Source organism: Nannobrachium achirus, assembly GCF_963921795.1.
Source record: "Nannobrachium achirus genome assembly, chromosome: 15".
Lineage (NCBI taxonomy): Eukaryota > Metazoa > Chordata > Actinopteri > Myctophiformes > Myctophidae > Nannobrachium > Nannobrachium achirus.
Window position 1 is genome coordinate 53,734,789 of NC_137822.1, and position 27,483 is coordinate 53,762,271.

At 41.8% G+C, this 27,483-nt stretch overlaps 1 protein-coding gene across 1 annotated transcript; it reads right to left on the reverse strand.

Annotated features, from left to right (window-relative positions):
• Nucleotides 1-9,736: 9,736 nt before the first annotated feature.
• slc25a46 (solute carrier family 25 member 46) lies at nucleotides 9,737-22,941 on the reverse strand. Its single transcript, XM_080742748.1, has 9 exons — nucleotides 22,512-22,941; nucleotides 20,038-20,080; nucleotides 19,843-19,900; nucleotides 17,687-17,764; nucleotides 16,587-16,687; nucleotides 15,984-16,040; nucleotides 15,692-15,749; nucleotides 12,838-12,983; nucleotides 9,737-10,683 (listed from the first exon to the last, which is right to left on the reverse strand). Exons 1-9 carry the CDS (start codon nucleotides 22,759-22,761, stop codon nucleotides 10,242-10,244), a joined length of 1,233 nt encoding a protein of 410 aa, XP_080598874.1. The 5' UTR covers nucleotides 22,762-22,941; the 3' UTR covers nucleotides 9,737-10,241.
• Between the last annotated feature and the right edge of the window lie 4,542 nt (nucleotides 22,942-27,483).

The following is a 27,483-nucleotide window of genomic DNA, read 5'->3' on the forward strand; positions in this document are numbered from 1 at the left end:
ATGGCCAAGACATGGAGGGATCTCCATGTATGGGCAATGGGCATAAAAGGGATTGTATGTTGTGATGTCATGGGATTGGAACCACTCTAAACGAATCCCTTTTATGCCCATATATGGAGATCCCTGATGTCATTAATATTAAGCCCATATCTAACAGGACTTCATATGGGAATGCCCATAGGCTATATGGAGGAAGACAGCCCATCTGTGTGGCTGGTTCTACAGACAGGGATCGCCATATATGGGCATAAAAGGGATTGTATGTATGATGTCAGATGTCATAGACATCATAGGACTTTTCACATAATGTATATAGGCCTAAACTGGATAAGTATGTTTGGGGTCTCACAGCACATCTCCAAATACAGTACATGGATATCCATATATGGGTACGATACGATACGATACGATAGACTTTATTGATCCCACATGGGGAAATTCATAGTTCTCACAGGAGCTCAACAAGTAGGGGAAACACGATACACATACATACACAAGAACAGTATCAACCCCAACACACGCTAAGCACATCACTAAAACGGCTAAAAAGCTAGATAAAACACTTAAAATGCTACCAATAAAATCCTTGCCTGCAGAGATAAAGTGCACAGCAGAGATAAAAGTGCACGGCAGAATAGAGGGTACCAGGGGCCTCCATATAGGCTATGGGTAACTGGTCACATATACATCACTGGCCAGATGAGATGGCCAAGGCATGGCGCGACCTCGCCCTTTGGGGCCCTTAGGCGTCTTACTAGTAGTCTGGATAGCCGAAATGTTATATGAAGTTTGACCGATCCTCAAAGTTGTGTAGCAGAGTGAGTCAGACACTCAGACTCACTGCCTCCGCTTGACGGCCTGATCAATAGTGTCTCCCCTTGTCCATAGGGATATATATGCCTTTGGTCTGGTCTGGTGGTTGAGAATCGATCATGTTAGAATTTCACTAGTCTAGGCCACACATCCATACATTTGGAAGCTCAAGCTTTTTAGAAACATGCTCCCAAAAAAAAACTGCAACTGCCCATATTTACAAGCAACATTACAGAAATGGAAGCCAATAGTCGCTTACAAAAAGCGGACATGGCAACGCCGGTAGTAGTCACAGAATAGGATGGGTCACCGGTTTCGGCGAAACACCGAGTCCGTCAGTGTGAGCCGCAAAGGGAGTCTTTTCAAAATAAGAAAACCTCTATGGTCAGAAACAGCCACTACACAAAGTCACTAATGACATTTGATTGAAAGTGAATGAATACATCCATTCGATCGGATTAATTAACGAATGAATCATTCATGTGTTATATTTTTAAAGCGTCGGGTCACTTTCTAATATTGCTGTATTTTGAAAGTAAGGCCAATGAAACGGAAGCTGAAGGCAAGGTGGGTGAGGCCGCTTCCACAACGTCACATGACGAGGGCTGTGTCGGAAATCATTCTCTCCCTTCCAGTGGCGTCAGTTCAGAAAAAGCTAAGGTATGGCAACATGACTGGTGTCTTGCGCGCGTGCAAGACACCAGTCATGTTGCCATACCTTAGCAACAGGCACGATTACAGTACATTTTATTATTTCCCCCTTTAGCCAAGGTATGGCAGCTGCCATAGCTTGCCATACCCAATTGACGACTCTGCTCCCTTCTCTGTTGAGCACGGAGGGGTTTAAACTCATTGTGAAACAGTCCTCGTCCTCAACCCTGACTAATCAACCTGGGGGTGTTTTTTTTTTTTTTTTTTTTTTGTAACACCCTAACGTTCATTTGGTTCCATCATGTGTACACTGTCTGTCAAAGTAACAGACTTGTAGAGGGTCAATTTAGACCCCCATGAAGGACCCTAAAGAGTCGCTGAAATCCACTTTGAGAACCACTGGCCTAATACATTATAAACATATTTGTTAATTGTTATGCAGATTATTATCTGTTTAGTACTCGTCATAATGCTTTATAATAACACACTGTAAAATGTAATTACATCAATTGTAACCGGTAATTGTATTCTAATGTGTTTAAGTGACATTTCTGTCAAATGTAAGAACATATTTGAGTATACTGTATGTTTGTGGGGGAGCTTGAAATTAAACAATGGCTGTTAGGGGCTTGATGTCATAAGTCGTTGTGCGATATTATGCACATGGAATTATCAAGCTCTAACAGTCATTATTACCTGAAATAAGCTAGTGGTGTTCCAGGAGAGCTCACCAAAGGATGAGGACCTCTGGTTGTATTCCTATCCCATTGGCCATTGTTTCTTACTTAATCTAACCTTCTGTATTAAACTCATCAATATACTGTAACTTATGTGAGTGAGCAGACACATGGAATTAAATGGGCACATTTCCTAATGATGACTCAACCAAGAAATCCAGTCTTGTGATCCTATCTATAGTTTTTCAATGGAATTCCCCGCCGACGCACCAATTTTCTGGAAATGAAACCTGGAAGTGTAAGTTTCACAACATTAACTTAACATCACTGACTGTTAACATCACTGACTCTACGTCATCTTAGGTCACCAGGTCATTAGTTGTGTTTCTCAACTAGAGATCCAGGCAAAATTACAGGTGGTCCATCAAGCCTATGGCTATAGTGGTGGACTATGTCTATGTTCCCCATTTACCACCTAAACCTAACCTCAACGCTAACCCTAACCTCAGTAAAACTATGCCTAAACCTAACCCTAACCTTAACCCTAACCTTAACCTCAGTAAAACTAACGCTGGTGAATGCTAACCTGGTGCATTTTAACCTGTGGGGAACATAGAACCTGGGGAACATAGGGTGGACCCCAAGTAGGTTAGGCCTACTAGGTTTCAAAGACCAGGATGAGATTGAGAACGCATGTCTGGAATCAATTTCTCCTTCCTCACAACATCCCTATTTCACTGTCTGAATCTGGACGCAGGGCATTCCACTACAAAGCTCCATCTGACTGGAACAATCTCCCTCTTTCAATCAGATCTGTTACATCTTTTGGCCGCTTCAGGACTTCCTTGTACTCACATCTTGAAACAACCTGTTCATGCTTCTAATATTGATTGTACTTGTACTTACACTATTTCAATTGTTTTGACTCAAGCCAAAGTATTGCATTCTTCATTCTTTTTTGCTTAAATTAGTTGGGGGTTGGGGGTATGGGTGGGTACAGTAGCTAACTGTACTGTACGTGTTTTGGGGTCCGTTACTCAAAAAAGTAATACATTACACATTACTTACTAAACAAAGTAATGCCTTACATTACTTGATTACTCCCTGGAGAAAGTCATTAGTTACACTACTTACACTACTTTTTGTTACTCCATAAACTCGCCTGAGATGCATTGTCTCATAATTTGCCACTTAATATAACATAACCTTACGTATGCCGATATATTAGCACAAATCCTTATCCTAATAAGGAGGACAGGGGGGCTCATAGTAGGGCATTCACGAATAGTGATTTTTAGTATTCGAATAGTCGAATATTCGACAGGACTGTCCAAACTGTCAAATATTAAGTAAGCAAGAGGCGAACATTGTGAAAATAGCCGATCTACTAGATCGGCTATTTACGCAATATTTATCTGCGGAACCGAGTCACATTAAATGTAATACCTACAATTCCAAGTGCTTGTCAGGGTGGGGGTCCCCACAGTTCAAAAATGTTTATTTTGGGGGTCACGGCCTAAAAAGGTTTGAGAACCCCTGGTATAGAGCATTAACACATTCATCCAGGGGCATTGACAAGTATGACAACTCATTCTTATGACTTCCTATCTAGCCAAGCATTATAAACTATATATTTTTTAAAGAGAAAACAATAAAAATAAAGCGAATATTCGACTTTGGTGAACAACGTCGAATAGAGACTTTGATATTCGAATATTTGGTGAATGCCCTAGCCCATAGTAACACAAGTACAGACTAAAGCATTTGACCAGTAACTGGAATGTTTTTACATTTACATTACTCAATTTAGGAGGAATAGTGCCGTTACTCGTTACTTTTTTGGAGGAGTAGTGCGGGCAATCCTCTCAATAAATTCTGACCAAATGCTTTAGTAGATGTCGTCATCATCACATAAGTATAGGCCCTGTCGTCTCAGCCAAGCCCCCATTTCTCACAGACCTTTTGATAGGCACCAAGAACAGATGGTCACTCCTTACTTTGGGAACATTGGGAGCATCTTTAAATAGGTTGTGTGAATCAGTTGTTTGTAAGGCGTTTGTCCAGGAAGAACAGGTGATGATGTCACCTCCCTGCAGAGTAGCAAGCTCCCCAAATTAGAGATTGACAAGTATAAATTAACCCAGATACCCTGGGACCGCATAATCCTTTGACTATACCTTAACCATGTCTTTAGATACCCCGGTTTAAGTCCAGGCGGACACCACAATGGCGGGTCGTAGTTCCAACCTTTGAATAACAGTCCTTTCTTAGTATAGGCTAGTATTTAACATGGTCAATAGCCTACGATAATGACTCTCACATTAGTCTACCGCACAGCCTCATGTAATTTTCTTTGCTCCGACTCTGCCCTTTACACACGTCTTTAGGAATGCCACTGTGGAAATACCACTGTCACAGAGAAAAGTAGTTACAAAAGGTAGAATACCTTTTGCTTTTACTGCAAGCTCTGGGCATTCTGCCCGACAACTCATCCAGAACCAGTGTTGATTTCGTCGACTAAAACTATGACGAAAAATGTGTGTCGACTGCGTTTTTTCACTGACAAAAACTAAATAAAAACTAAGCTGTGATGACTAAAACTAAGACTAAATATATTGACAATTTCGTCAACAAGATAAAAACTAGACTAAAACGTTAGGGAGGGACTAGTCAGAGAAAGTAATTTTATGTTTGGTTGCTCTCAGGTGTTGCTTGCTGAAAATAGCATATAGAATAGAATAGCGCTGCGACGCGTTGTGAGCTTGTAGATCGGCTAATTTCAGCATGCAACCAAGTGTAAGATCAGTCATTACGATGCCATCAAGGCCTGCCAAAATACATTTTAGTTGACTAAATCAACTGTAGATTTAGTCAACTAAAATCTCATGATATTTAGTCGACTAAAATTAGACTAAAACTAAAACCTTTCAGGAGACTAAATTATGACTAAAACTAAATGAGATTTTCTTCAAAAGACTATGACTAAAACTAAATCAAAATTTGCTGTCAAAAACAACACTGTCCAGAACCTCACAAAGGACTGCGTTTCATACATGTGCCTCTTGCCAGAGTCTGTGCAGCCTACATGTGAATGAGCTTATCCTCTTTTGTAGTTAAGCTCGAAGTACTGGATTTGAAGTCTAAGCCTCCTCAAATGACCACTGATAATGATGATAATGTCTTTTAGTCCACTGACTTCATATCGCACAAATACCAAGTTACCAAGTTTCTCCAAATAAAACAAAGTGTTGACACATCACATACTGATTATACTGATGGACCAGAACCATGTCATTTAGTCATGATAGTTTAGTTTAAAATAAAAGTGGCTTTCAGCCAGGCTATGACAAGTCGCCAAGAGTAACAATCGTTTTGTAAAGATGTGTCTTTTTCATTCAATTGCCAACCTTGAGATTTTTGAGGATCAAATCCAAATGTCTCATCTCTAATGACCCAGATGAATATAAAACTGTAATCAGAGCAGTGTTCTTTATTTTCTCTTTATTTTCAGACCTTGGGAGTGGTTCGTTGTGAACGTGTGGATCTATGGGACAATGCATGTCAAAGAGTCAAGGGACATCTGTCATGTTCTGTGGATGATGCATAGAAAAGATAAAATGACATCACATTACCTGGGCAAAACACACTGTTAAGTCAACAAACATTGTTTCAAAATCCTTATGACTCATGCCTGTACAAGGTCATCTCACTTGCCAATCAATTGATTCCTCCATCCTCACATCTCGTCCTTATATCTTTGCCTAATGTCGTTAAGTGGCAGGAGCAGAGATGTGAGGAAGAGATTTGAGGACGAGAAAAGAACAATTGGGAAACTAATCTCTCTCTTCCAACCATAACCTAATAAAATTGCATAAATCAGTGGTATTTCCAAACGTAATTTCTCCAAAATGATTAATCCTAGAATACAATTGCGTTCTGAGGAGTCAGCTTAGGTGGTTCGGGCATCTAGTACGGATGCCCCCCCGAGGCCCGAGCGCCTTCCTAGGAAGGTCCTCGATGCACGTCCCACTGGGAGGAGACCCAGTGGCAGACCAAAGACAAGATGGAAGGGCTACATCTCCAAACTGGCTTGGGAACGCCTCGGTATACTCCCTGAGGGAGTGGAGGAAGTTGCTCGGGATAGGGAAATCTGGAAATCTCAGTTGGAACTGTTACCCCCACGACCCGATTCCGGATAAGTGGTTGAAGATGGATGGATGGATGGATGGATGGATGGATGTAGCATTAAGACAATTCTGACAATTTAAGATTTGTGGAGCAAGATGAGTAAATTGTCTTGAAATAGAGTAGAATCAATTTGAGATGTGTAGGAGCAATGTCCAAACATCATTATGAATCTACATAAATTTGTGCAAATACTATGTGGTTGCCCACACTAAATATTATACTGTAGTTGCCAGACTTGCCACTGATGCAACCACACTAACTTCCCTCAGATAAGAATTAAACACTTAAACAACACTTACACAACAAAACAACACTCAATACTCCCAGGAAATCTCCCCATCCACTAATAGCGCCTGGATGCTACAAACAGTGATTATATGACTATTAATGTAGGCCCTACAGCATACATGGGCAACTGGCGGCCCGGGGGCCACATGCGGCCCCCGCCTTCACTTAATGCGGCCCGCAGGTTAATACCGGAATACTGATATATTATTGATTTCAGCTGTTACGATTCCAAACATGACTTGTTTTAATTCCATCAGTCTATTAGTAGCTTAATGACTAGTATAGTAGTATTAAAATGTATTTTTATGTCCAATGTATTTGTATTTAGGTTCATAAAGTTAACATGAGTATATAATTAAATGCGTTTGAAATTAAATCAAAATGTTACATTTCAGGATTCCAATTAAAAAGAATCAAAAATAGCCGATCTACAAGCTCAGATCTCCTATTTTTGCTTCTTAGATACTAGAATGACAAAGTAGGACGTAGCAATATGCAATGTGGCACTCTGGAGTTAAAGTGGAAATATAGTGGCCCTCACCATCATCAATGTTGCCCACCCCTGCCCTACAGGTATTCATATCCATTCATATTGAATATTTATGAACAAATATTAAAGGGATATTTCACTTTAAAAAAAACTTTGTCATTTTATCGTCTAATCAGGCTTTTGGGAACTTTTTGTCATTTTATCGTCTAATCAGGCTTTTGGGAACACCCAGGACAGTTTTTGAATTTCTTCATTCAGTAGTTAGTTATTTGATATTCATTTCCCCCTATTTTCCCCCTTCCAGGACCTTCCTATACAAACTCATTATAACTTCAAACTCCATTTTAACCATGATAGATTTAATGAAAACAACTGTCCTTTTTTCTGGTGACTCCTGGCACCCTACGAATACGTGAGCAGGCCGTGTCTTTTCCATAACTTTTTTCATTTATTTTTTATAATCTTTTATTGTATTTAATCATTTTCATTTGCCCAAACAATTAATAGAAATCAATGAAGAATGTTATCGAAAAAAACACGGCCTGCTCACATATTCGGAGTGTGTCAGGAGTCACCAGAAAAAAGGACAGCTGTTATAATTGAATCTATCATGGTTAAAATGGAGTTTGAAGTTATAATGGGTTTGTATAGGAAGGTCCTGGAAGGGGGAAATGGGCTGAAATTAATATCAAATATCTAAATACTGAATGAAGAAATTCAAAAACTGTCCTGGGTGTTCCCAAAAGCCTGATTAGACGATAACATGACAAAAGTTTTTTTTTTAAAGTGAAATATCCCTTTAAGTACAGTCAAACAGCTTAGCTGTGACTATCTATTCTTCATTTTGTACAGTTTATCAACATTAATTATATGAATCAAACCTAGTACTATTGCTGCTACGAGTAGTAGCTCACCCAGCCCTCTCAGGGAGAGAAATCAGCTCCAGAAACAATCATCAGCCAAAGAATTTTATTGGATCATTTCATTTCAACCAATCATCTCAACAAACATCCATCAACATCTGAGGCAAAACTAGTCAGTGCAGTTCCTCTTCCATGTACTTTCCCACTCCATGTTCACAGAATGGACAGGTGGAAGGCGTCTCCTAACAAGCCGCGTATCTCTGCGTGAATCCAAATCACATTTTTTACGGCAAGAAAAAACGCAAACCCACCGCCCCACAAACGACACATTTGAAATGTTAATAAATAAACGTGGATTTCGGCTTTACAAAACAACAGCTTCTCTCTTTTTTTTTTACGAGATTTCACAGAACACAGGATCCAAGCGGTGATCGGCAGCTTTGCACACGAAACTGTTTCTCTCAGACATCCTTCAGAAGGCATTAACTGAACCTCAGAGTTCAAAGGATTTCTACCTGGTGACATCTTGTGATTAACCTTTTGATCTATTTTCCGATAGCTTTGAATCCATTCTAAAAAGGCGCGTGAAATGTATGTTTACAAAGCGAATGACATCTGCGTGAAATCGATCCCCCTTTCCTGGTCGTGACCTTTGTGTTATTATTATTATTATTTTTTGTCTTTAAAGTCGAACTTTAAAGTCATACTGTGTAACTTTGGCAATTAAAACAAAGCTATTTTTCATATAATCTGTATGTATATATTTCACAATAACAACTCCACCTTACCTAAATGTGTTTTTTGACACCTTCTCAAGCACTATTAAACATTATTTTAACAGCCGGACTACACCTGACTTTTCAAAGCATGTGTGTCTATGACACGAGCCACGCATACGCACTACGCAGGCTATCAAATAGGCCTGGATCAATAAGTGCACGCACGCGTATGCAGAACTCGCGTGCGTGTCCGCACAAATTCTCTTGTGTAAACCGGCCATTAGTTGCGAGACACCCCCCGACAATTGCGCCTAAATGACGTAGGCAAGGGTAACGTATTTATTAATGTATTTTACAGTTTACAAGTACCGTTTCTGACGACATGTTGCTTCAGAGAATATCCTTGGGAGCTAGGACCCAGCAGCATTCCTATTTCCAGCACTCCTTCCTTATAGACCGTTTTCCTGAGCTCTCCCCTGTAGAGAGCGCCGCCGCCAACACAGCAGCCATTGGTGGAGTAGAAGTAAAATTATTGAAAATGGGAAATACTCAAGTAAAGTAGAAATATTCAAAATTGTACTTAAGTACAGTACTTAAGTAAATGTAGGCTACTAGTTACTTTACAGTGTTACTTTACAGCTCGTAGGAGGGCGGTGCAACAGTAGTGTAAAGTTTACACTACTGTTGCACCGCCCTCCTACGAGCGCTCAGGAAATCGGTCTACAGACAAACACTCTAATGACGACGGCGCTACAGCGGCTGTCGCTAAATCAACGTTACACAGTATGACTTCAACCCACCCAAGCGAGTGACCAAGTGATTCAGGGGGAAAAGTGCGGGAGTGTGTGTGTGTGGGGGTTTGGCGCTAGAGAGAGAAAAAAAGCGGACGTGTGAATAGAACCCCCGGCACCGCACCATATCTTTACAGCCAGAAGGTAGAATAGTGGGTTGGCTTAACAAAACCATCGAAACGAAGCGGATAAAAGCGCCGAACTTTGTTTGAGGCTTCTTTAGGACCTAACGATGGATTTTAGCCTTGGGTACCAAACTTTATTTTGAAGTTTGCAAGCATTTGTTTTGCACAAAAAACTTTCCTTGGGCTAGAAATGGCCCCCAAAAACACCCCAAAAAAATTTGAGAAAAATTATGACTCATCACTAAACCATCGTTTTGTGGGGCCATTTATAGCCCAATGAAAGTTTTTTGTGCAAAACAAATGCTTGCAATGGATTCAGAATCATGACAAACCCCTAGTTAGACCCCTCACATCCTACTTAAAGCAGATCTTTTTTCTGGGTATTTTCCTCCTGTATAGAAAGTCGATGGGAGCCCAACTTGATATGGATAATTCTTTGGGGTAAACCAAAATAAAGTTTGGTACCCAAGGCTAAAAATCCATTGTTAGGTCCTAAAGAAGCCCGAAAAAAAGTTTGGCGCTTTTATCCGCTTCGTTTTCGATAATTTTGTTAAGCCAACCCACTATTACAACCAGAATGTAGAAGGGACGCGCGGCACGGCGGCAGCCGCCCGGTTCGCCGGGGGTTCCGCCTCCTTACGCATGGTCCTGCAGCAGCGCGGCGTACACCACCCTGGTGACCTGCAGCACGGCGGCGTGCATGGCGTACTGCACCGCCAGCGCCCCGAAGCCCTTGTAGAAGCCCAGGGTGCCCTCGTCGCGGCAGATGGCCGCCGCGCAGTCTCTCATGCCCTCGTACTGCGAGTTGATGGGCAGCACCTCCACGCCCAGGTCCGTGTTGTCGATGATGGTGCGCGTGCCCTGCACGCTCAGCCGGTGCAGCACCGTCTCCAGCGGGTAGAGGACGGCGTCCGCCACCAGCCCGGCGGCGAACGACGCCATCAGCTCGGGGAAGTAGGCGTCCAGGACCGTCGTCGTCGCCTGCGGGCGATGCGGGTCCGTCGGCGGCGGCTGCGGCTTCCGGCGGCTCTGGATGAGCCAGAGGACGAGCTTCTGGACGGCCGAGGACAGCACGTACCTAGGGGATGGGACGCAGTGTTCATTTATTTTAAGCAAATCTTGATTTAGTCTTAGTCTTTTGAATAACACGCCATTTAGTCTTAGTCCAGTCTTAGTCTTCTGAAATAGCTGAAATAGCTGTCCCAGCAATGGGGGGGGGGGCTAGGCGGTTATTTTGTTTATTGTTAGTTTCTGGAAATATGTTAAGGGGTGATAATTTGTGTATTTTGGGTGACATATTGTGTATTTCTAATGGGGTAATTCAGTGCCATCTTGTTTCCAGACAGTGTAATGTGTGGCACAGGTAGTAGGTGTGGTTACATAACATCAATCATTCCAGTCAGTTAAATAGAGGCCACCTGCTGAGGTTCAAGCAAATGAAGCTGATAGAACAGAGGGGAGCTCTGTCTCCATATGAGAAGAGTCTCTAAATATCAAAAAGATAAAAGGGCCAACAAGGGTCTCTACAAAAAGGAAGAGAACATTTAACTACTCCTAAACATGGTGCAGAAGGCGCAGACGGCACATCACCTTTGTTGTTTGGTTGTCAGTTCTTTATTGTTTGTATATGCTTTTGCATTGTCTTTTATTGTTGCATCTGTTATTGGGCATTGTTTAATTTCTGTTTCTTTCATTGTATCTAAAACATGTATTTATGTCATTTTCAGTTATTCACAGTGATTCATGAGTGTCATCTGGAAAATAAAGATTCTTGTGAACATCAGTCGAACCGTAGTCTATCTGTGCCAGGAGTCCAGTTTGGGGACAGTTACACTAGTCTTAGTCGACTAAATATCAAAACATTTAGTCTTGGTCTAAGTATTTTGGGCTAAATATAACCACATAACTCTGAACAAGTCGTTGTCTTCTACTGCCTGTTACTTGGTCAAAATAAACCAAACATAAAAGATGTATTTGGCTTGAATTTCATTGCAGTTACATACCAGTGTTCATTTTTACAGCCATAAGTCTTAGATTTAGTCTTAGTCTTTTGAATAACACAAATAATAGTATTAGTCTTCTGAAATTGTTTTAGTCTAGTCTAGTCTTATCGACAAAATATCAAAATCTTGTAGTCTTTTAGTCTTAGTCGACAAAATTAACACCGATGGGACAATAATCGCCGTTATCGTTTACCCTGATAAAAAAAAACACTCACAATAATTGTATTGTGGACATTTAATCGTAAATAGCTATTTCTCAAGTCACAATAATCGTGACTAGGGCATTCACGAATAGTGATTTTTAGTATTCGAATTATTCGACCTCAAAGTATTCGTATAGTCGAATATTCGACAGGACTGGCCAAACTGTCAAATATTAAGTAAGCAAGAGGCAAACATTGTGAAAATAGCAGATCTGCTATTTTCACAATATTTATTTGCGGAACCGAGTCACATTAAATGTAATACCTACAATTCCAAGTGCTTGTCAGGGTGGGCGTCCCCAGTTCAAATGTTTATTTTGGGGGTCACGGCCTGAAAAGGGTTGAGAACACCTGGTATAGAGCATTAACAAATTCATCCACCAGGGCCATTGACAACTCATTCTTATGACTTCCTACCTAGCCAAGCTTTATAAACTATATATTTTTTTTTAAAGAGAAAACAACAAAAATAAGCGAATATTGTTCGGTGAACAACGTCGAATAGTGACTTTTGAATATTCGAATATTTGGTGAATGCCCTAATCGTGACATGACATTTTCAGATCGTCCCATCCCTACACCAGAGCAGTGTAAGCAGAGTGGCGACACGCTTTGATCTCGCCGCCCGGAAGTGGCGTCGCATGGAGCCTGTTCTCATTCTTAGCGAGCCTCTGCTACTCTTCAGCCCCGTCCGCCCCCATTATAACCGAGGCATTTTCACTCGCTGGTAAGTAGACTAAATCACGTCTTATTCACCCTTTTAGTAATGTTGTCTACCTTGGAGAGGCCCGTGAATATGTTAAAAAGGGGGGAAAAGATGTGATTTAGTCTACTTACCAGCGAGTGAATATGCCTCGGTTATAATGGGGGCGGACGGGGCTGAAGAGCAGCAGAGGCTCGCTAAGAATGAGAACAGGCTCCAGTAAGCTAGGCTAAGCTAGCTTTCCACTATGCTTTCCACGCTTACAATGGGAGTCGACTTAAGTGTCGTAACTCTCTCTATCAATGGGTCCGCCCTACACGTACCGTAGGAGGCCGTGGAGGAGCGTAGGCCCCGCCAGGGCCAGGAGGGGCAGGAGCCTCTTGCTGTGCGGAACGCCCAGGCCCACCACGCGGCCCACGCCCTCGCGCACACAGTCCAGCACGCCGGGGTTGTCGCGGATGATCTCACTCTGGAAGGGGGGAGAGAGAGAGGATTGATGAGTAGAGATGTCTCTACAGTGAAGTATGCTATAATAGGATAGAGCAGGGGTTTTCAAAGTGGGTGACGGGGCACCCTGGGGTGCCGTGACGGCAGTCCAGGGGTGCCGCGAGGTAATTTGATAATATTTGGAATTTATTTGGACACTTGAAAAAATATTTAGTATCATTTTAAACTTGAAGTACAAAGTTATTTTCAGTCACTTCTAATCAAAACGGCTATTATCTCAACGTTTTCCTCGCAAAATAATCACAAAGATATCATCACTGTCGGGCAGAAACCTCGTACCTCCATGTTTCAAAATGTGTACGTCTTTTGGTAAAGCAAAGCCCTGCTTCATCTTACAAGACTGGTGAAAACAGCCGATCTACAAGCACACAACGCCTCGCATTGCAAGGCCTCGGATTAAAAAAAATATTCATGGGGTGCCCTGAGACAAAAAGGTTTGGGAACCCCTGCTCTACAGTGAAGTATGGTATAATAGCATAGAGTGCAGAGGAATACTGAAGGATACGGTATAGAATACAGAGGAATACTGAAGGATACGGTATAGAATACAGAGGAATACTGAAGGATACGGTATAGAATACAGTGGAATACTGAAGGATACGGTATAGAATACAGAGGAATACCATAGAATCCAGCGGGAATGTAGTGGAATACAGTGTTGTTTTTGACAGCAAATTTTGATTTAGTTTTAGTTATAGTCTGTTGAATAAAATGTCATTTAGTTTTAGTCATAATTTTAGTCACCTGAAAAGTTTTAGTTTTAGTCTAAGTTTAGTCGACTAAATATCATAAGATTTTAGGCGACTAAATCTACAGTTGATTTAGTCAACTGAAATGTATTTTGGCAGGCCTTGATGGCATCGTAATGATTGATTTTACAGTTGGTTGTGTGCTGAAAATAGCTGATCTACAAGCTCACAACGCGTCGCGCTGCGACGCGTTGTGAGCTTGTAGATCGGCTATTTTCAGCACGCAACACCTGAGAGCAACCAAACATAAAATAACTCTCTTCTCCCTAAAATTTTAGTCTAGTTTTTATTTAGTTGACGTAATTGTCAATATATTTAGTCTTAGTTTTAGTCATCACAGCTTAGTTTTTATTTAGTTTTCGTCAGTGAAAAAAACGCAGTCGACAACAATTCTTCGTCATAATTTTAGTCGACGAAATCAACACTGAGTGGAATACAGTGGAATAGGGCAGTGGTTCTTCTCAACCTTTTCAGGCTGAGACCCCCCAAATAATCATATTTTAACTGGGGACCCACCACCCACCCTGACGAGCACTAATAGTTGAGGCATTACATTTTGTATAAGACGGTTCTATTGTGAAAATAGCAGATCTACATGCTCACAACGCCTCGCAACAATTTCTGCCTCGAATATTTGACAATTTGGCCAATGTTAAATTTTTCATTTTAGAGGTATTAAAAAAGTCCTTTAATTATCAGTTTAGAAATGTGCAGATACGCTCTATACACATTAAGTTAATCATCTGGGGACCCCCCAAAATAATTTGGGGACGCCCCTGGGGGTCCCGACCCACAGGTTGAGAACCACTGGCATAGGGTAGAATACGGTAAGATCAGTGGGATTCATTATATCTTCAGATACTTTTGTGTGACAATAGTCACATAAAAATATCGTATGGGCTAGTACCTATGCTCTCATCTCCATAAATTACATATAAGCTACTTCAAATACAAGTTCAGATTTCAGGGAACTGTCCTCACCTCTATTGTCAAATCATAAAATATAAACCATCTTTAATATTAACATCCTTCAAACATGTATTTACAAGATTTACTAATGAAATACCAGAGTGCCAAGATAACCTCCAAGACCACTTCCAGCAATAGAAGAGAGGGAGTTCCACCACGCATCAGAGAGATCAAACCGTTAACGGCAGGTCCGGTTACACACTTCCAACAATACTTCCACAAAACTCAATTTTTAATTCCCATATATACCAAGCAGTCAAATCATCTACATGTCTCCAGATCTCACACCACCAGGGGGCAGTTCTGTGCCACGTTCAGAGGTGTCTCAACTTGGATTTCTTTTCTGGTTTTTTTGTTCCTTCCTTTTAAGTATATCCCATTGAGATAAAAGATTGTATCAAGAACCAATAGGCTCCAACAAACTCTGAAGGGGTTCTAAATTAGGCTAGGGCAAGGGTCTTCAACAGGTTACTACAGGGGTCCTCCAAATCGTTGTGTGATAGAAACCTTTTTCTCCTTTTTTTTTTTTACATCAACCACTTGAACCGTGGTGTTCTGAGATTCTGAGAACTTTAGCCAAAAATAGCAGATCTACAAGCTCACAACGTACAGAGTGAAAGGTCAAGTGTATTAAGTAATGACAGTTCAAGTGGTTAAATATCTGAAAACACAAATTGACATGAATCCAAAATACACTGATGATTGTGCTGTCAAACGATTAAACTATATGGAATCTCTGAAAAGGTTGTGGGGGTCCCTGCTTCGTCTCTCTCTCAACTAAGGGGTCCTTGGCCTGAAAACATTGAAGACCCCTAGGCTAGGGGCAATGAACGGAAGCGGTTCGGAAAAATGGTGCCTGGGAGACCAAACATGAGTGTGCATGCCATGCTGGCTAGCGAGCCACCTAATAAATATTCTTACATTTAATATTAGAGTAGAAAATAAGAAATACCTGGACTGTCTCTATTAGACTGGCAGAGTAGAACGGCATAGCAACAATATAGGTCACACTGAATAAAGAGAGAGAGAGGTAGGGCAGAGACAGAAAGAAAGAGGGAGGGAGGGAGAGAAGCAAAGAGAGGGAGAGAGAGAGAGTTAGAGAAGTGACAGAGAAAGGAAGGAGAGAGAGAGACATTAGCCTAGTACAACAATGATAAACATCAGTTATATTGATTCATACTGTATTTGATATTCAATTCAGTCAATGTTTCAGATACATTTCATATCCCACATTGAATATTTACCCCTTAAGAAGCAAATGTCCAGCAACTTGTCTGAGGTTCCATCGATGTGATAGTTCTCTAAAACACACACATGCACGCACGCACACACACACACACACACACACACACACACACGTACACGCACACGCACACACGCACACACTATTAGTAGTAGTTATTAATCAGTTTATACCATTACCAGGTGTAGCCTAGTGGCAGTATTATAATGTTCAGACAATGTTCATGAATCATCTCAGGAACATGTTATAAAGACATCGAAATCACATTATAATTATATTCCTTTGTGCCTTAATTATTGCAATGGTGTTTTTACATGTCTTGATCGTCTTCTTAAGCAAAACACACTCAATAGGCACAAAATAGTACAGACTTATACTAAAACCAGGAGACAGGGGCGGATGTATGATTGTTCAAAAACATCCCTGCATGCGTTTTAAACTGAATACTTGGTTATTTATTATAACTGAAAAGATGTGCATCCATATTGGCCGGCATGCCCAGCTAATCAACATTTTAATGTAATATTAATCTACATATAATATTTTATCAATAGTCAAAGGCGGTCGGGTGGCCCTTAATTACATTGTTATATTTTGTAGTTACCGTGGTAACGGCGTACACTCACTGATGATTCCCTCTGTTCCCAGAGTGATTCCCTGAACAACAAAAGTACTTCCCATTCCTTTCCAGAGTGCCTTGGGACCCTGAAAGATATCAAAAAGTGCAGCATTGGTACACAATATCTAAATACTGAATGAAGAAATTCAAAAACTGTCCTGGGTGTTCCCAAAAGCCTGATTAGACAATAAAATTACAAAAAGTTTTTTTGAAAGTGAAATATCCCTTTAACTCAGCGGGTGCCCACGCGTCAAACTCTTTGATGTCGCTGGAGGCCCACGACGCGTTTGCCGCATTTACTGTATTTACAGTAACAACTTTAAATCTCACCGTAAGGTCGGGGCTACGCCTGGATGTAGCCCATTCACCGCGGGTTGCTTCCAATGGACGCTGAGAGCATTGCGCGGCCGTTTTTCTCCATATACTCCAATGCATTTCCCCATCTTTAAAGCCCTTTATCTCTGATGTATTTTTTTATGGCTAAAACTGTGGCCAACTGTGGCAAAATGACCAAATTTTGATCGGCAAACAACAGCTATGATCTACACTGGCCCATACAGTATGTTACACAACAACATCCTGTCTACGGTCATGTGACCAAGTGACGTCATTACGCAAGCACTGACGCAGCAGGGCCGTGTGCAATACAATGGTGGTGGTGGATCTGGGCATCCAGAGGGGATAACTCTGGCTCATTCTAGGGGCAACCAATGTGTTAATAGGTGTAACTTTGTCAGAATCCATGTTTTAGTTTGGATATTGTTTATTACGAGCGCAACCGAAGGGGCAGGAGGAGTCCCCCCCCCTCCAGTGGGGAATACGTTTGCAGGAACACTGCACTGTGGAAAAAAAACAACAACATCCGGGAGAATTCTCTCGGCGAAAGTCCCACCATTCTATGCACTCTCTGCCTCATATTGTGACCAGGCTTTTCTCTTCGCAGATGAGTAAGCCTGGCTACGCGAGCTTCAGGATGTGCATAACGTATTATGTTATTTATTTAACTTAAAAGAATGATGGCCTTAAAAATAATAGGAAAATAATAAACACAAACATTTGCCAACTGAGCCAACGCCGAGACGTACCTGACTTTTGGTTATGTTGTACATGACGCTGACTGCCGTCAGCGGAGAGAGGTGGTAACAGCGAGCATGGTAATTCACCTACAACAGAGTACACACAGAATTAGTAAGGGTGCCGGAAAAAATCGATATGAATCGATTATCGGTTTCAACGCTAGCGATACGGCCGCATCGATGCGCGTTTACCCGGATCGGTCCAAATCGCGGCCGTATCGGTCGATGTATCGGTCCTAAAGTTAATAATCGGATTATCTGGATTTTAGCATTAAATAATTAACCTGCTGTGAAATTCTGAACTTACTTACTCAGTGTTTACCGTTACAAATCATTACTTCGTGAGCGCTGCTACAACACAGTCAGTGCTGCAGTGCAACTGAAAGAAAGAAAAGAAAAAGCTGCCTGCTGCTCTGTCCTCTGATAGAGCTGGATTTCTGCGTACTGCAGTCACTGTCCTGTGGGAAGCCGCAGATCTACAAGCCCACAGCGTGTTGCACGTGGATGGGTTGTAAACTTATAGATCTGCTACTTCCGACACAGCACACTGGTGCGTGTATGACGCTAGCAGTTGCGCGACACACAGCGACTTGTAAACAAACCAACAACGTGGTAGTTCCATATAACACTATGGATAATTCCAGTGGAGAAACGCAACGTTTGGATGTTATAAGAATGAGACAGTAATGGATTGGATAACACTTTTCCCAGTGGAACCATCAGAAGTCCCTGCACTTCGACAGCAAAGGTAATAATCACACCCCCAAGGGTCCTTGAGGGAGTTCTAGGGGGTCCTCGACGAAATGATAGGAACCAAATGGACCCTTGGGTATGTGTAACTCAGGAGAGTGTACAAATGGAACCAAATGGACCCTAATGGACCCTTGGGTATGTGTAACTCAGGGGAGTGTACAAATGGAACTAAATGGACCCTAATGGGTCCATTTGGTTCCATTTAAACTTAAGACAAGAGCCTGATCCATGTCAAACTGGGGGTCCTTGACATTGATTTCTTTTTAGAACTACTGCAGTAGAGCCATAAGATAACAAGAAGACATGATGTGTGCCAGACTTCAAATGTTGCACTTACTTTATACTGCTGTTGTTACTGTTGTAAAGTGGATCTTTTTTAAATGATCTTATTGACTGAATAACTGCAGGCTCTTTTACTAGTTTTATTTGGTGATCTGATCTGTGGCATTGCTGAGGATTGATCTGATCTGTGGCATTGGTGAGGAACTGAGGATGTAATATTTTAGTTTTTCGGTGTTATTATAGCAGCTTTGCAAAGTACAATTATTGCACTGTACTGAAGCCTGAAGGGCCAGGCCTTTTGTGTGTTTGTTTTATATTTCTCCACCTGACCAACTGTAACTGCTAAAGTGAAGCTCTTTGAAATGGGTGTGTGAGACAGATTTTCAAACCATGTCAGTAGGCTATTTAGAATGAACACAACAATGACATGATACTAAAATGATTTGTCATCCATCTTTCTTTACAATTTTCTGTTATTCCTTGGTCTTTTATGAGATATTCATTATTTGAAGGTCAGCAATGCTACTTTATAGATTATAGCTTCTTAATTGAATGGAAAATTAATGTTTCATTAAACGTATGTATCAGATCACACCGTATCGCATCGAATCGTATCGAATCCAATCGAATCGCATAAAATTCCACAAAATCGAAATCGTATCGAAATTGCACCGAATCGAATCGTATCGAATCGTTCTGTATGTAAGATGTATCGTCTCTGAATCGAATCGGAGCCCATGTATCGGATACGTATCGAATCGCCATGTAAGGGATGGATACACACCCCTAAGAATTAGCCTTGGGCCTATTGTGTTATCATTTAAAAAAAAACTTTTAAAACAGTGAAAACAGCCAATCTACAAACACACAACGCCTCGCAGTGTGCTTGTAAATCTGCTGTTTTCACTCGTTTTGTGCGACACTTGTATGATGAAGTAGGGCTTTAATTCACAGAAAAAACATAACATTTGAAACTTGGAGATACAAGGCTTCTGCCCGACAGTGACGATATATTTCTTTTAATTTTCGCATTAACGATTTGTGACCGGTTCTTTTAAACTCTTGATGAATTCTGAAACATACTAGGAGGTGAAAAGGAAACAACAGGGATGGATTCTGGTCTGACGTACCTGGCACTGTCTTCGAAAGACTATACAGGGGTGAGCGAGCACATTTTCTGTGAAAAGACTGAAGAGACACAGGCAGAGCGAGGTATATTAGTTTATAATGTGAAGAGAGAGACATTAATACTGTTACTGGTGCTACCATACTACTACTGTACTGACTATTATTACACTAATAACACTACAACAACTACTACTCACCTCGCAAGTCCTATTCCAAAACCGGCAAATCTGTTCAGTTGTTCTGTGGATGATAAACAAGTATTAAGACCAAAACATACAAGTGCCACAACCTATACACACAATTTACATTAATAATTGTGTGCGTGCGTGCGTGTGTGTATGTGCGCAGGCGTCCGAGTGTACAGTATGTGTGTCAGAAATCCGAATGAACTTCATCATACATCATATATTTACAGGTGCAAAGAACTGTGCGAAATATCTTTTTCGTTGAAGGGGGCAGGAGAGAAAATCAAAGCGCAAAGAAAAACATGTCAAGGAAAGGCAAAATAAAAGATAACTACATAAGTACACAGCATAGAAAAGCAGGTACAGTACATGAGGTCAGACATAAGGTAGGTCCACATTAGCAGCAGATACATGAGAATAGACATTTATGTGCTTCCAGGCAGCTACTGCTGGCAGGCCAGCTAGGTATCACATGCACATACTCGTATTACAGCTATTACAATTTACAATTTTTAGGCATTTAACAGACGCTCTTTATCCAGAACGACTTACAGTAAGTCAGATACTAAATGAACATCATGATCAGAGTACCTGGACCCTAGCCTGGAAACCAGACGAATCTGCCAGTGAAAAAAATAAATGAAAAAAATAAAAATAAAATAACACTAGATTAACAGATTAGTCTGGCCCTGCTCTGTTGTGATTTCCCTGCCGACTAAGTTGCGGGGCACCAATCAGGGCCCAGTATGCAAATGTGGGCCGGGGTTATCACCAGAGGAGAAGGACTTGGGAGTCCTACCCACCTAGTCTGGGGTCACTTCACTTTTCGGGTTTGTAACCGGTCTGGAGCGGAAACCCCAAAACGTCACGTTGTAGTACTCAAAGGACTACAATTTGCCGGAAAGATCAAACCGGATTCAGTTTTAACCCAAAATATTCCCCTGCGCTCAAGGACATACTTTTGGGGCCTACCTAATAAACTCCTTGATGCGGAGTAGTTTTGCTTTTGAAAAATTCGTTTGGTATATGCATCTTTTAGTCCAACTTTTAGCGACTGGCAAGACTACACGAGGCCACTCGAACATTTTAATAGGTATTGGGAAAACAAACGGAGGGAACCAAATCAAAGCGACGCCGCTTCTTCTAGTGGTTTCCGCGCTCTAGGCGGAAACCAAACGGCCTGTTGTGAACGAACACCAGGCTTTTTCTCTGAGAAAGCCTGGTGGGCGAGGTTACTACCCACCTAAGCCAGGTTCTGCTTGAGTTCAGCTCAATCTGTTTACTTCACCACGCTATTCATGGGTTGCATTTGTAGTCCTACACCAGCCATGTTGAGGACCAACACAGGTGTTCTGATTGGCATAGAACATTAATTCTAAATGCCAGTCAAACAAATTGAAACACCTTTGTTGGTCCTCAACATGGCTGTTTAGGGCTACAAATGCAACCCATGAATACAGCACAGCTGCTGCTTGCTGCACAATGGCAATGACCCAAGTTAAACAACTGGCCATTTCTATATTTAAAAAAAAAAAAAACAAGCTTCCTACAGACTGAGATTGCACTGCAGCAGTTGCACTCCAAACTCCAAAATGTCTCAATGCTGAGACTGTTGATTGATTGAATCTGCATTTAGTCAGTAGTCTAATAACTACATTGACTGATAACATAAATTGAAGTTTGCTCAAAGGGCCTGAAGGTTCAGTTCATTGTATGATGTAGGTATAATGTATTTATTTGATTTGATCGACACTTGCTATATCATTGTTGTTTGGCTACAGGGACAGATTATGGTCTGGTGAGCTCCATCAGCTTAAATAAATAAACAAATCATATAGATTTGCTCATAAATATATGATAAGCATGTTGTTTTGATGCCTCATGCATATTTTTTTATTACTTGGTCTTGATTTGTCACACAGATGTCTTATTGGCATCATAACTGGCATTACCGTGAATAATTGACATGTTTGCTGACAAAATGTTGCACACACGCACCCTGCTTAATGCAGAGGCTAAAATCGCCTATTGCAGTCTAGCAGTAGGCAGTAGCAGGCTACTAGCAGCTGTATGGTACCTAGTAGCATCTATACTACTAGTAGTAGTAGCAGCAGCTTAGTAGAATAGCAGGACCTCTAGACCTCTAGGTTCTCAAAGTGGGGTCTGGGGACCCCCAGGAGTCCTTGGGGGAGTTCCAGGGGGTCCCCAGCTAAATGATAGTTAGGAACCAAATGGACCCTTATGGATGTAACTCAATTAGCAAGGACCACTAGAAGTAAACAGCAGCCAATCCATGTCATAGTTCCGACCTCCCATTATTCCGACCACCTAAACCTAACCTTAACTTAACGCTGGTGATGGTGAATGCTGCTAACCTAGTGAAATGCTAACCTGGTGAATGTTAACAGAGTCGGAATATTGAGACGTCGGACTTAATGATCAGTCCACCTCGAATCTCCCCCAGGAGGATGGACTCTATCTATTACCTGCCGGAGGCTTTTCGGGCGGATCGTCCAGCAGCCGCCCGTGATCGTCTCCCGACGGCGTCTTCTCGCCGAAGTGCAGGTTCCGGCTGCCGGGGATGTCGGGCGGGGTGGTGACCCACTGGACGTCCTGCTGCCCGGCGGCCCCGTATGACCTCCCCGCCCCGTAGAGGCTGCTGCCGCCCGGGTAGGACGGCTCGCCGCGGTAGCCCAGCGCGCCCCCCTCGAAGCTGTCCGGTCGTCGCGAAGTCATAACGTAGCCTACCCCCGGCCCGCCGCCCGGACCTCTTCTAGGATGATCGCTTAATAATACGGGATATATGGGTTCGAGTCCCGCGTCTCGTGGTGCGGGTGAAAACAACAACAACACGCGTATTGGCTCAAATCCTGTTCATTTAATATAGTGATCACTGGAGTCGTCTCCTTCGCCGCTTGCAAAACAGACACACACAACCATAGCTGTCAAGGCTAATGCCGGAAGTGCACTGTTGTACTTCCGGGTTTCGCCGGCCCTCATGGGATTTGTAGTTCAACCGTTTCAGTGGCAAGGTACAAAAAGCAAACAAGATAATTGCGACCGTCAGGGAGCAGTTTACTATGAAAACCTCCACCGGCCGTCCGTCCGTCCGTCCGTCCGTCCGTCACACGTCACACCTTTGTTTGTGTACGGTGTGATGTCATATATCTTCAGTATGACATCACACCACATGTGTACACAAACCTTTGTGTACGTTGCTGTGGCAACAGTCTGTTGTTGCTGGTCTGTTAGTGTACGTTAGCAACCACCTTAGCAACCATGGTTTTACCCTAGCAACCAACTGTTTACCCTAGCAACCAACTGTTTACCATAGCAACCATGTTTTTTTACCCTAGCAACCAACTGGGCATAAAAGGGATTCTGTTAGGGATCTCCATATATGGGCATAAAAGGGATTCTGTTAGGGATCTCCATATATGGGCATAAAAGGGATTCTGTTAGGGATCTCCATATATGGGCATAAAAGGGATTCTGTTAGCTGTTAGTGATCTCCATATATGGGCATAAAAGGGATGCTGTTAGGGATCTCCATATATGGGCATAAAAGGGATTCTGTTAGGGATCTCCATATATGGGCATGAAAGGGATTATGTTAGGGATCTCCATATATGGGCATAAAAGGGATTGTATCCCAGATGATGCCCTGTACTTGGGATTTGTTGATGTAAATGTTCACATAGAGTGTAATAATTGGTAAAACAAACTTTTGGCCTATTTGTGGAGATAAGCGACCAACGGTCGCTTATCTCCCGATTAGGGAGTCTTACTGGTATATGTGTCAAGTGTGTGTGTGTGTGTGTATAGGCCTATATATTATGCTCTCTCTCTCTCTATATGACAATGAGCAATAACTGTGAGCAGTAACTGGTAGGACTAGATATGTAGGCTATAGCTACTGTATCACTCACTCATCAACTGGCTTAGTCAAGGAAGTGTTGTGTAGTTTGTCCTGGGTGATGAATTTATAATTAGGAATATAGTAGTTCGTAGTAGCACCCTTCTTTGGGTAAACAAGCACACTGGTGTTGTAGTAGCCTACTCAAGTCAATACTGACTCGTCTTGAGTCAGGACTCAAGTCCAAATTTCATTGACTTGGTCTCGCCCATGATTTTAACTCGGCCTTGACTCTGTCTCGGACTAAGGGACTCGGGACTCTTCCCCCACGAGTCCACTCGAGTCCACTCGAGTCAAGAGTCAAGACAATGCAATGAAAATATAATTGTATTAGGCCTATTAGGCCTACCCATATTATGAGGAGCCCATTCACATTAACATTATAAGAGGGCTGGCTGTCTGGCGCTTTTCATTGATGAATTACTAGATGTGTCTAAAACTTTGGTTTAGTAAGAAAACCCATAGTCCGGAAAATGAGTCAAAAAGTGCAACGTTTTCAAGCTGTTAATTATGTCCTGAGAACTCCATGAAGTTACACATAGATCTATCTTCTGCATTTTGCTCTCAAAGTGCACCAGAGCAATACATTTAAGACGCAATGAAAAGGGATAATACCCACTGACCACACCTCAGTACCTATTAAATGAGGATTTTCTTTTTTTTTTTATCTGGTCTCGGTCTCGACTCGGCCCCCTCCTGCACTTGGGTCTTGACTTGGACTCGCTTTAGGTGGAGTCGACTACAACACTAAAGCACACTGCCCAGCCATGGTCAGACTGGAGGATGGTTACAGTAAAGATTGGAGATCTCAATATCCACACAAAATGCCCGCTCATCCAGGACAATGATTGTAGGCTCCAGGCCTTGAAATGTAGAAATAAAGCAGGCAAAAACACACATAGGCCATCTCTGCTGACGGACAGAAACTAGCGATGTCCAACATATACATTTATAACAATACTGCCTCATCAAAGTTGGTACGGTGACTTTATACATAGCCAGATACTTGACTATTACCGTATATTATCATCACTTTACCCAAATACAGCTCAAATGGAATTAGTAGATTTTTGACCATAAATGTGGAGATTCTAATCAATGATGGAAAAAAATAGCTAAGTTGGAGTTTAGTCAGAACCGCTTTTTAGTACTTTTCATTGGTTCAATATTTGTAAAACCCACACCTAGATAGAAAGGGTGTTCAATAGCACTGATATATAAAATAAAATAAACAAAAAGATGAAAAATGGATAGCTAGTTTCTGCCCAACAGCAACGATTTACAGGGGAGCGTGTCATCATTTCAACGTCCCATCTTTTCGATGCTGGTGAATGTTAACCTGGTGAAATGCTAACCTGCCGACGCTGGTGAATGCCAACTTCGCGAATGTTAACCACTATGCCTTAACCCAGTGTTTCTCAACCTTTTTTCTGCATGGGCACACTTTTAATGTCCCAAGAATCCATGGGCACACCAACATAATACGGGGGGGGGGGGGGTAAATATCGTCACTATCGGGAAGAAACCTTGTATTTCCAAGTTTCAAATGTGTACGTTTCTTCGCAAAGCAAAGCCCTGCTTCATCATACAAGGCTGTCGCACAACAGTAGTGAAAACAGCAGATCTACAAGCACACAGTGCAAGGCGTTGTGTGCTTGTAGATCGGCTGTTTTCACTAGTTTAAATCATTTATAAAATGATAAATACAATACTGGCTTTTGATCAGTTTCAAGGGGCACACTTGACCCTTCTCAGGGGCACACCAAAGGTCCCCAGGCACAGTGGTTGAGAAACACTACCTAACTAACCCCAGTAAAACTATGCCTAAACCTAACCCTTAGTCGAAATGAAGGGACGTCGAAAAGGCGAGATTTCACCGAATTTACAGCACATACCACAATTGAAAGCAATGACAATTCAATGTTGTGTCCTTGAAACAGCTTTTAAATGAGTTCACATATATGCATCGTGTGCATTATAAGCCGTGCATTTGATGCTGTCAACAAGCGAGTGCAAAGTGAAAGAACTTAACGCTTGACATTTTCTTTCAAATCTTTTCTTCTTTTTCTTTTTAACTTTCCAGTCATTTCTCTCTTGTCTCCAGCAGCAGAATAATGTTCAGATCCTAGATCAGATGACATTATAGTCAACCAACCAACAGCAAGAGTACAATGATCAGATCCTAGATTAGCAACGTCACAACCAACCGAAAGTATTGTTAAGGAGAGTTAAGGATTAGGGTTGGGATCCCGGAACCGAGGAATCAGTGAACCTGATCCAGAATTGTGGAACCGGAATCGGTTCCATGGTATTTGGAACCCGATTTGATCACACTGTCAGAGCTAGTGGATTTCACGTCTGCTATACAATTACAATAACGGTGGTTCAGACACTTTTAAATGTCAAGGACCACCATAACTCAGAGTGTATGAATTTGTACACTCAGAGTAACGAATTGGAACTGTTAAGAGCAGGGGTCTTCAACGTTTTCAGACCAAGGACCCCTTAGTTGAGAGAGAGATGAAGCAGGGACCCCCACAACCTTTCATAGATTCCATATAGCTTCATTGTTTGAAAGCACAATCATCAGTGTATTTTGGATTCATGTCAATTTGTGTTTTCAGATATTAACCACTTGAACTGTCAATACTTAATAAAGTTGACATTTCACTATGTACTTAGTCTGCTCTTTTCCCCTCTACACCAAAGCTCTTTGCCAAAAATAGCTGATCTACAAGCTCACTGTGAGCTTGTAGAGCTGCTATTTTTGGCTAAAGTTCTCAGAATAAGGACATTAGGGTTCACGTGGTTAATATAAAAAAGGAGAAAATCACACAAAGATTTGTAGGACCTCCTGTAGTAACTCTGAGGACCCCCTAGGGGTCCCGGACCCCCTGTTTGAAGACCCTTGTGCTACACAATTACAACACCGGAGTAAGGAATTGGAACCGTTATTAAGAGGGATTTGTTGAAGAACCGAATCGTTGACCCATTTAAGCCTAGAATTATTGAATGCTTTAACCAGTGAAAAATAGCAGATATACAAGCTCACAGCGCGGCACAGAGTGCCGCACTGCGAGCTTGTAGATCTGCTATTTTTGAAAAAGTCATGGGCAAATCTTTGAATATATGTATTTTCAAAGCGAACGTTTGTAACTCAAATTTTGCTTCTGGGGGGTCCCTGGAACTAAATATTTTGAGATGGGGGTCCGTGGCCAAATAAATATAATTTTGGGGTCCTTCACGTGAAAAGGTTTGAGAACCACTGACATAGTAGTCTCTCAAGAACAGACTAACTGAGCTCCATTTAAGTGAAAAGGACCTTTTCTTTGACGATGGCTGGCCAGATTGCTGACATAGAATCAAAGGTTTAAAAAAAAAAAAAAACCTTAGAAGGATTCAAAAGACACTCGTGTCAATCAGGTCAAAATTGGAATTTTTTAAAAATAGCAGATCTACAAGCTCGCAGCGCGGCACTCGGTGCCGCGCTGTGAGCTTGTATATCTGCTATTTTTCACTGGTTAAAGCATAATATAATGATA